This window comes from Cucurbita maxima, unplaced genomic scaffold (genome assembly GCF_002738345.1).
Source record: "Cucurbita maxima cultivar Rimu unplaced genomic scaffold, Cmax_1.0 Cma_Scf00048, whole genome shotgun sequence".
Lineage (NCBI taxonomy): Eukaryota > Viridiplantae > Streptophyta > Magnoliopsida > Cucurbitales > Cucurbitaceae > Cucurbita > Cucurbita maxima.
In genome coordinates, this window is record NW_019272064.1 from 534,832 (window position 1) to 545,452 (window position 10,621).

At 40.4% G+C, this 10,621-nt stretch overlaps 2 protein-coding genes across 2 annotated transcripts; one reads left to right on the top strand and one right to left on the bottom strand.

Moving 5' to 3' along the window:
• Window positions 1–3,866: 3,866 nt before the first annotated feature.
• LOC111471000 (mucin-2) lies at window positions 3,867–6,042 on the bottom strand. Its single transcript, XM_023116674.1, has 2 exons — window positions 4,886–6,042; window positions 3,867–4,758 (listed from the first exon to the last, which is right to left on the bottom strand). The coding sequence occupies exons 1-2, from the start codon at window positions 6,015–6,017 to the stop codon at window positions 4,034–4,036; spliced, it is 1,857 nt and encodes a 618-aa protein (XP_022972442.1). The 5' UTR covers window positions 6,018–6,042; the 3' UTR covers window positions 3,867–4,033.
• A 2,648-nt stretch (window positions 6,043–8,690) lies between these two features.
• Window positions 8,691–10,196, top strand: LOC111471060 (LRR receptor-like serine/threonine-protein kinase GSO1). Its single transcript, XM_023116747.1, has one exon. It carries the CDS (start codon window positions 8,880–8,882, stop codon window positions 10,053–10,055), a length of 1,176 nt encoding a protein of 391 aa, XP_022972515.1. The 5' UTR covers window positions 8,691–8,879; the 3' UTR covers window positions 10,056–10,196.
• Window positions 10,197–10,621: the final 425 nt, after the last annotated feature.

The following is a 10,621-nucleotide window of genomic DNA, read 5'->3' on the forward strand; positions in this document are numbered from 1 at the left end:
GAAGAAAAGGAAACCCCATGATCTAATATCTATAGCCTTTGTCTCTCCTTTGCATGTTCTATAATCTTCTGTCCTTTGACTTAGTCTCACAATGAAATGATTTAAACTTCAAATCCCACATTCTAAATATTTCCCTCTTTCTTTGTGTCTCTCTTCCTCTTTTTCTCTTTGCTCCCTCTCACACAGCCTGTAAAGTTCAAAGGACACCATATGGACCATTTTCCTTTCTATTCTCTCTCTCTAAAACTCATCTAATTTCGAACCCGGGAAAGAGAAACTCAATCCATAGGCACAGTCTAAGCCCACTGCTTTTAGATATTGTCTGTTTCGAGCTTCCCCTCAAGGTGTTCAAAACGCATATGCTAGGGAGAGCTTTCCACCCTTATAAACAATGTTTCGTTCCTCTCTCCAATCGATGTGGGATCTCATAATCCACTCTTTTTCAAGGTCCTTCTCTCTAATTGACATGGGATCTCATATTTAATCTACATGATTGAAATAGGATACGAGAACGAGATAGAGAAGGCTTCCTATGAACATCTCTACCATCAACTTAAACTTTGAGTTGATTCATGGTTATATATCTCGAAACCCATGCGTTTAAACTTTCTATAACGTCATTTCTTCTTTACCGTGTTGAAATATCGGTATCATATAAGCGGTAAAAAAAGTAAATGTGCGTGTGGAGTACAATAATTTAAAAAAGGATAGCTAAGATTTTGACAAAATGAGGTGAAAAAAGTGGGAAGGAAAAAGGAAGATGAAAGAAACTTGACATTAACTAAATTTGAATACAAAGGAACATAGGGAAATGGCCTATCACAAGTTTTAGTGAAAGCTGCCCTTCTCATGTCCTTCCTGTGTGTATTGATATCATCAAATAAAGCTGTAATGGGTACTCAAATATGTTTTCAAGCTCTGATCTATGGGACCCCTTCAAGAACAGATATCAATTTTCACAAAAGGCAAAACATAGCATATTCATCTAGTACTACACAGGGGAAAAGGTATGGTGGTTGGTAAAATGTTATTTTCTCTAACCTTTCTAACTTAATACTTATCGTTAATCGTTTATAGATATTGATAAAATTCGAAATTTCGATTTTTATTTTTGTCGATAATTTTTAAGTGCTTGTTTATATATGCACGTGACTCATCGTATCTAGAAGAGTCACATGGTATGGTATCGATTTTTAAAAATAATTGATTGAATTATCTCTCAAATTTGAAATTTGAATTTTGTCGAAAAAGTATCCTTGGAGAATTTCTTTAAAAAAAATAAATAAAATTAATACGGATATATGTAAAAAAGTAAATGAGAGGTACATGAATGATTCGATAACTTAAGAAATATTTTTAAAGAATTGAAAGTCACTATTTATACTAACGCAGTTCACCTTCCTTTAAGATGACTTAATCATAGGAGCTACCCGGTTAAGCATCCAATTTTATATTGGATGATCTCCTATGAATTTTTCTCGGATGTACGAGACTAAGGACCAAACATGCTTCAAGAACTCGTGTGGGTCTGTGGGGATAAGTCTTCACTTTTAAGAAACAAAGTGTAGGTAACGTGACCATGTCATAAGAGATGTAGGAAAATGTCGGGGTCATTTGGTGTCGAATTCAGATTTTCTTTTGCATACTTAAAAATGTTTCTCATGACTAATTTCTCATTATAACGTTCTCGACCATAGGATTTGGCCTAAGGGACCAACTCGATGGTTCTTACCTTTATACATCAAGTAGTCTAACCCAGTTGTGTGAAGCTCCTAATGGAAAAGTACTCTCATTCAAGCGTGATAATATATCACCTTTCTCAACAGTGGTTTGAAATGATAGTTTATTAAAAAAATTTGGTCGCATATATATAGGATGATGATACAAATTAGTGAGAACATGAATAACGTGGTGGTTCATGCCAGCCAAGAACACGAGTTTAAAAGATTAAATGATTATTAAACGGAACGAAATTGTGTCTGAACAAAGGTATTTATGGACACTGCAGCTTCAACGTGGGTTTGTACCAAAAGTTCTTCTTCTTACTGTCTTTGACCCTTCTCTGCATTTGATAGTTAATGATTTGATGATTGACAAAAATGGCATCCAATGTTTTCTTCATAATCCCTTATCCAAAAATGGCATCCACACTCTTACAAAAATGTTTTTGTTCGGTTCTCTTCCCCAACCGATGAACGATCTCACAATTCACTCCTCTTCAGAGCCTAGCGTCCCCGCTGATACTCATTTCCCTCTTCAATCAATGTGGGATCTCACAATCCACCTCCTTCGAGGCCAGCGTCCTTGCTGACACTCATTTCCCTCTTCAATCAATGTGAGATCTCACAATCCACCTCATTCGAGACCGGCGTCCTCGCTGACACTCGTTCCTCTCTTCAATCATTGTGAGATCTCACATTCTTCGTGAGTTAGTGATTTTAAAATGGTCCATATCACTTTAATCGTGTTGAAAATCGCTCAAAAACATGCTTTAAATCATTCTAAACAATGATTTTGAGTGTTCTTCACATCATCAAAATTGATTACCAAGCATTAAAGAATCCATCAAAGAGAAAATGTTATGAGAGGAAGCCATGTCCATAAACCCTTCATTCATTTATCTCAGCTACATTCAAAGAATCTAAGGCTATTTTGGTGTTAAAAAAGAATGGAAGTTCATTAATTTCCTCAACAGCTGATGTTAAAGAAAGAGAGATTAAAGCCAATTGTTGCATTTGAAGAATAGCAACAAATTTATTGTTGTGGAAACAAAACGTACAACATCATAGACTTCAATCACATCAAAAGCTTCAAAAGGTTAGTTCTCATATATTAAAGGGCTATGATAGCAAATACGATGGCCTTGGCCAATACTCATTGGTGTCCTGGATGATACCACCCCCAACTCATTGCTCATTTAAGTCTTCTTTTCATATCCATTTTCTTTCTTAAATAAGGGGAAGACACCTAAATTTTGTGTCAAAAATAGAAAACGAAAACGAAATCATTATCAAACGAGACTTCAATTTTTTGACGTGTTTTTTACGGGGTTGCACACCTTCCTTCTATTCTAATTTAAAAGCAATTGCTAGACTGTTACTCATCTCTTATTTCTAAGACTCGAACAAAACAAGAAAGTTATATGTTTTTTCCGTCGGACCACACTTGTCGACCTCCAATTGAGCTAAGAGCACGAGTAGGGAAGTGGCTAGGAGTTCAAAAAAAGAAAAAGATAACTTAAGCCCTTGTTTGATTTGTATAGACTGGGCTTACGTTTTTCACTAGGGTTCCTTACCTCTTTTAGATATCTTGTGCCCCTATACTCCTAATGTCGAGCTAGAACAAGAGCTATCACGGAATCTATAATAAAAAAGCCGTTACTAATTGGTACTGTAATAGCTTGAGAGACTAGATGCGTAAATTTCTTGGTCTCAACCTACTACCTCAACTCAGCCGACATATAAAGCTCGATCTCATAATGCAACCTTTTAAGTTCACGTACGAAATAAAGCGGAAAATCGAACCTCTAACATTTAAAAGACTACAATATCTTAATTAGTTATTAAGTCAGTGCTCAAATTTGGTATTATGACCTACTTGTTCAAAGCATGCATACACGTATCAATATTATATACATAAATTCGAACTTTTAACCTAACTATGCTCTAACTATCACTAAATACATACATTTAATTTGTAGTCACGTTACTCGTAAGTTAATCCGTTAGTCATGGCAAGTAAGATGACAAGTACGAAGAACGATTAAAATTGTAGTTTTTCGAAGATAGAACTTAAAATTTTGAATTAGGTGATGACAAATTCAACATAACACATAAAGATCTTAAGAAATAATGTATAGTATATAGTATTATATATTACCTGTAATTAAATTGGCATCTCCATTGGAGGATCTTAAACATACTTCCCTCCCGTGCCTTTATTCTTACAACAATAGACTCCGACTTCTAATTTCCAATTTTCAAGCCATCAAAAGCCAAAACATCTTATTCTCATCCTCTTCAAATTCAAACCCTCAAGCTACCTCTTCATGGCCATTGCCGCCGTCCCCACCGTCGCCGCCAAATTTAGCAACAGCGCAATCCGCCGCAAACAAGCTGGAGGTTTCAAACTCCTTCTCCCTACCCATCACCGGCATAGCCGCCTTCAAATTCACGTTGCTCACATACCCGGCGCCATAAGTCTGCCCCAAAACGCCGTTCACTCCGCCGCTCAACTCGAAAAACTTAAACCCTACGTCCAAATGTGCAAATGAATCCCCTTCATCAATTCCATAGCTATGAACCCTCGAGTCCTCTTCTGTTATTGGCACCACCTTGGCTGTGATTCTGAACAGCCCTTTGGCTTCCACCATCACGTGGTTGGCTGCACCGAGTCGGACGATGACGACGGTAGGGTTTTCAGTAGGGTGTTGCCATTGGCTGCCTTCAGATTCCGGGAGAGCCACCGGGACGTCGTTGAGGGCAATTGTGAGACGGTCGATGGAATCGTCCCATACGGCGGTTTTTTGCGCGGAGATTAAGAGCCGGTGAGTGTTGAAGAGGATACCGAGGGATTGGACCCAAGTGAAGTCTCGTGTTAAGGACGGGTTTCGTTTTCCGATGAAATGGGCGTTGATGTGGAGATTGGGATCGGAGACAAGACAGAAATCTTTGTCTTTTTGGCCGTGGAAGTAGAAGGTTATGCCGTCGCCGCCGATGAAACGTGGGTCTTGGCATACTGCTCCTGGTCTGTCGCAATCTGTCAATTGCAATCCAAAATTAAGAATTTCAGATCTTAAAATATTTTAAAAGTTATTGGGAAAAGAATTAAATATAAAAGTTCGGATATTTTAAGGTGGGTGTTTGGGTGATGATAGTATGCTTACGGCAGACGGGTTTGCAAGTGACGCAATCAACTTGACATCCATTAGGGCAAGCGCTGGGACATGTGTGGATCATGTTGTAACATTGAGGGTAATTTGCGTTTTTGCATCTTACTCTCTTGGCTGCGCCGGTTGAGGAAGATGGTGGAGGTGTTGATGGAGGGTTGGGATTCCCCGGAGGATAGGAATGCGTCGGAGGTGTCGATGGAGTAGATGGCGTTGGAGGGCTGGGGCTCGTCGGGGGTGTTGATGGAGGTGTCGATGGAGGGTTGGGATTTTCCGGTGGGTTGGAATGTGGCGGAGGGTTAGGGTTTGACGGAGGGTTTTGATTCCCGGGAGGATAGGAATGCGTCGGAGGTGTTGACGGAGGGTTAGGATTTGATGGAGTAGATGGTGTTGGAGGGTTGGGGCTCGTCGGAGGTGTTGATGGAGGGTTTTGATTCTCGGGAGGATAGGAATGCGTCGGGGGTGTTGACGGAGGGTTAGGGTTCGATGGAGTAGATGGTGTTGGAGGATTGGGGCTCGTCGGAGGTGATGATGGAGGGTTTTGATTCTCGGGAGGATAGGAATGCGTTGGAGGTGATGACGGAGGGTTAGGGTTTGCCGGAGGTGTCGATGGAGTAGATGGTGTTGGAGGATTAGGGCTCGTCGGAGGTGATGATGGAGGGTTTTGATTCTCCGGAGGATAGGAATGCGTTGGAGGTGTTGATGGAGGGGTAGGGTTTGTCGGAGGCGAAGGCGAAGGAGTTACCGGTGTCGGTGAAGGCAAGGGCGGGGAATATGAAGGAGTAGGTTCTGAAGGAGGAGGGCTCGGAGTTACGACCACCGGTGGTGGAGGCGAGTAGTAATTATCCGATGGAGGAGACGGGGTAGCCGGAGTGGGATCATCCTCAGGCGGAGGATTAGCATCACCACCACAAATAGGCTTACAAGATGCACATTCCACAGTACATTGATCAGGGCAAAACTTAGGACAAACATGATCCAAATTATAACAATGTTTATACTTCTTAATCTTGCACGAAGCATGGCTAGGGTTCTTAGCGATCCCAGGCGGCGTCGCATCCGCCATCACCACCACCATCACCGCCACAACAAGCGGCACAAGAACCCGAAATGTCGAACAAGACGCCATTGGAGAACAAGAAGCAAAAGAAAGGAAGTTGTTCACGAGATATGAGCATACCCAAAACCCACATCCAATTTATACACATAATTGTAAGCACCCACATGCCAAATCCTTGGAACTTCGCAACAATTTAGGTGAAAGCATCCCAAATTGTTGGCTTCTAAAATGAAAAAAGAGGCCTTTCCCACATCGTAGAAGCTTTGCCAAAGAAGAACACTCAAGATCAGAGTAACTTAAGGTAGAAGTTTGCTTTCTGGGAAATTATTCAATTGAATTTCAACTATATAGCTTGGAAATAAAGGGAGAAATTTGAATAATTGGATATTGTTTATAGTTTCGATATGGTTTATTTAATTATAATTCATACATTCAACGTACAATTCAGGAGTTTTGTTGAAGAGGGTTGGGATTGAAAAGGCTTGCATGATATGATTCCTTTTGAGTTGTAGTCAAGTGATTCACTTTTAGTTGCTGTGGAATGCAATAACTTCTTTCCTCATTCCTGATAACTGCTATTTTAAAATGCGTCTACTAGGGAAAGGTTTATAAGTGTGAGACTCTCACGGTAAAACATTGTTGTTTAGGGTGTACGTTGAATTTGAAAATACAAAAACTCGAATCGACCCAACCCGAATCACAAGGGTTGGGTTGGATTGGATTGAGTTTTTTTTTTTTTTTTTTGCTCAGTAAAACGTCTCGAATCAAAGATATCCCTTCTTCAACTAAACTTTACGGTAGAGAACCAGTTTGAGTTTCGTAAAATATTTGTCTCTTAGTTTTTCAAACTCATTGTTGTTAAGGGTGTACATTGAATTTGAAAATACGAATACTCGAATCGACCCGACCCAAATCATAAGGGTTGGGTTTTTTTTTTTTTTTTGAATCGATCTGATTCGGTTCAGTTTTAGGTTTAGTGGAAAAAATCGAGTTAGCTTGATCCAAACCAAATATATAAAAAAATTATGTGCTATTTGTTAAATGAACACGACTCTCCACAATGGTATAATATTATCTACTTTGAGCATAGCTCTCAGGGCGGTTTCACCAAAAAATCTCAGGTCAATGGGAAGAGTATTCTTTGATTATAAACTCATCATTTTCTAAATTAACCGATGTAAGACTTTTATCCAACAATATTATCATATCTATACGAGACGGAAGAGTTATTTCATATCGATATGCATGTCATTTTTTCTAACTCAATCTAATGGGTGCATTGATGCTTATAAAATTTTATTTTAGTAATATTTTGGTCTCCCTTTCTAAAAAGTTGATGTGTCAATCTATTTTTATTAAAAAGTATATATTTAAAAATGATATTCTCCCTCCTCTCTCTTCCTTCTCACTCCTCCCCCACGACCTTTTCACTCCTCCATCCATGGCTACCGCGGCGGTGCCCGCTGGAAAGGAAGGGCATCCCTTTCGTTTCCAGCAACAATAAGCAAAGGGGTTGGGCAGGCTAGAACCGACCTCTTTGATTCCACTGTTAGAACCGTCATCATCATTTAGAACCGTCATAATCATCTAATAATCCTTGAAGATATTGTTCTTTTTGAACTTTTCATTTAATTTTTTTTTGCTGTTTTTACATCCTCGGATCTCATAATACACTTTGCTTGAAGTCCAGCGTTTTGGTTGACACTAGTTCTCTTCTCCGATCAATATGGGACCCTCAATCTACCCCTTTTGACGCCCAGCATTCTTACTGACACACCACTTTGTGTTCACCCTCCTTCGAGGCTCAGCCTCCTCGTTGGCACATCGAGCGGTGTCTAATACCATTTGTAACGGCCTAATCCCACCGTTAACAAATATTGTCCTTTTGGGTTTTCCCTCTCGGGCTTTTCCTTTCGGGCTTTGTTCTCTCGGGCTTTGTTCTCTTTGAGTTTTCCCTTTCGGGGTTTGTTCTCTTTGGGCTTTAAAATGTATCTGCTAGAAGAAGTTTTCACTCTTGTAAAAATGTTTTGTTCTTTTCCTCGATCAGTAAACTCTTAACTCTTAGCATGTTTACCATCACATGTATGTTAAAATATCATCATTAACCCAATATGATCCAGCCTAATAGAATGAGCCCATTATATATTTATTTTAAAAAAATGATTTAGATACTTTAAAATAAAAATATGGGATATTTTAAGAAAATGATTTAGCTATTTTAAAAATAAATATACATCTCTATTTTAGATACAACTTTATTAGGAGTATTTTTTAAACAAACATAAAATTAATAGGTATTTATCATAATTTAATCTAAAATAAAAGATGAAAATTGACATGATAGTTTATTTCATGAATTAAAGATATACACGAGGTATCAGCCCAAGCCTAATGCTATCTCTCATCCTTTCCACTAAGGAGTCAATATCCACCCTTGGGGTTAGGGTCTCGTTGGGTACCATAGTTTGTCTCCCGTCATTTCCACTCTTATAAAAAATCAATCTACCTCCTTAAGAGCCAGCGTACCCTCTAACACTGGTACGCCACGCCACCCAGTGTTCAGCTCTGATATCATTTTTAACAACTCTCTGTTAGTAAAAGATGTTCACACCCTTTTAAGAAATGCTTCATTTTCATTNTCCTCTACAACAGATCAACGTAGGATCTCACACAAACATACCCGAACATAAATTTGATTTGAGAAAAAAAAAAAGACATGGGTTTTCTTTCCCTTTATTAAAGAAGATGTACAGTATATTGTGCAGTTCTTTTAATATGTAAAAATAGAAAAGAAAGACCGAACTTGTTTTGCGGATCAGTGGACAGATAAGAGTGAACAGCTAATAAAAAAATCCTCCTCAACTTCCATTCCCACGAAGCTCCATTAAAATCTCTCCCACAAAACCTCTCCGCCACAACAATCTCTCCGCCATGAAAACCCCTTCCAACTCCCTCTCTCTCCTCCTCTTCCTCCTCTCTCTCTCCTCCCTTGTTCAATCTCTCACCTCCCCCTCCGATATCTCCGCCCTCAAGGCCTTCAAATCCGCCGTCAAACCCTCCTCCATCACCCCTTGGTCCTGTTTAGCCTCCTGGAATTTCTCCGTCGATCCCTGTGCGCTCCCTCGCCGCACCTTCTTCTCCTGCGGCCTCCTTTGCAACTCCGCCGCCACTCGTATCACCCAACTCACCCTCGATCCCGCCGGCTACTCCGGCACCCTCTCGCCGCTCCTCTCTCGCCTCACTCAGCTGACCATTCTCGATATCTCTGATAATTCCTTCTCCGGCTTAATCCCCTCTGCAATTTTCTCTCTCCCCAATCTCCAAATCCTCACTCTCCGATCAAATTCCTTCACCGGATCCATTCCCCCTTCGATTTCCAACCTTAAATCCCTCGAATCGTTGGATTTCTCCCACAATTCCCTTTCCGGAAATCTCCCCAAATCTCTGCATTTCCTCTCTGTTTTAAGACACCTCGATCTCAGCTTCAATCGACTCACTGGTTCCATTCCCAAACTCCCACCAAACTTGCTCGAATTGGCTTTAAAACGAAATTCAATTTCTGGGTATTTGGTTAAATCGTCCTTCTCCGAGTCCACTCAGTTGGAGGTGATTGAACTCAGTGAGAACTCGCTCGCCGGAGCCTTGCCGGCCTGGTTCTTTCTCCTCCCTTCCCTCCAGCAGATCAACCTGGCCAATAACAGCCTAACACGTCTCAAGATCTTCCCTGCCGCAGCCTCCGGCAGCGATCTTGTAGCCGTCGATATGGGATTCAACAGAATTGAAGGGAATTTGCCGGTGAATTTCGCGAGCTATCCGGCGCTGTCATCGTTGTCGCTTCGGTACAATCGGCTACGTGGCACGATCCCATTGGAATTCAGTAAGAAGAAGACGATTAAGAGGTTGTACTTGGACGGGAACTTTTTGACTGGGAAACCGCCGGCGGCGTTCTTCACTAGCGGCGATGATCTGGTTTCCGGTAGCTTGGGGAATAATTGTCTGCAGGGATGTCCAGAGTCGTCTCAGCTGTGCGCTCCGTCACAGAAGTCGAACGCTATTTGCAAGGAAGTGTACGGAAGCGGGAGGGGAAAAGGAAAACCGATGACCTGAAACCCGACATGTCGGTTAATGAATTAATTATATAGCTTTTTGTTTCTTTTTTTTTATTATTATTATTTTTAGGATGAATCTCGAGGATTATGAAAAATGCTTCGTGTTTTTGTGTATATGTTTAGTTTTTAAAATTTAATAATCAAATAAACCCAATTGTGAGTGTCAATTTAGTCTCCAAAATTTAAAATTACATTTCAATCAAACAAATTATAACAAGTTCAAGCACGTTGAGATTTCACATAAATTAGAGAAGTAAACGAAACATTCTTAAACATTCTTTATTAGAGTGTGGAAACCTCTCTCTAACAGAGGTGGATTGTGAGATTCACGGTTGGTAAGAGGAACGAAACATCCCTTATAAAGGTGTGCACAATATCTACTCGTATCTACTAGTGGTGGGCTTTGATTATTACAAATGGTATCAAAGCCAGATATCGGGGTGGTGTGTCAGTGAAGATGCTAGCCCTCAAAGGGGGTGGCCCTCAAAAGAGGTGGATGCTGTGTCAGTGAGGATACTAGCCATCAAAGGGGGTGGATGCTGAGTCAGTGAGGGATGCTAGCCC

Coding starts and splice junctions, on each gene's coding strand:
- LOC111471060 (XM_023116747.1), top strand. CDS start 8,880: ATGAAAACCCCTTCCAACTCCCTCTCTCTCCTCCTCTTCCTCCTCTCT.
- LOC111471000 (XM_023116674.1), bottom strand. CDS start 6,017: ATGGCGTCTTGTTCGACATTTCGGGTTCTTGTGCCGCTTGTTGTGGCG. Junction 4,759..4,885: donor CACTTGCAAACCCGTCTGCC/GTAAGCATACTA, acceptor TGCAATTGACAG/ATTGCGACAGACCAGGAGCA.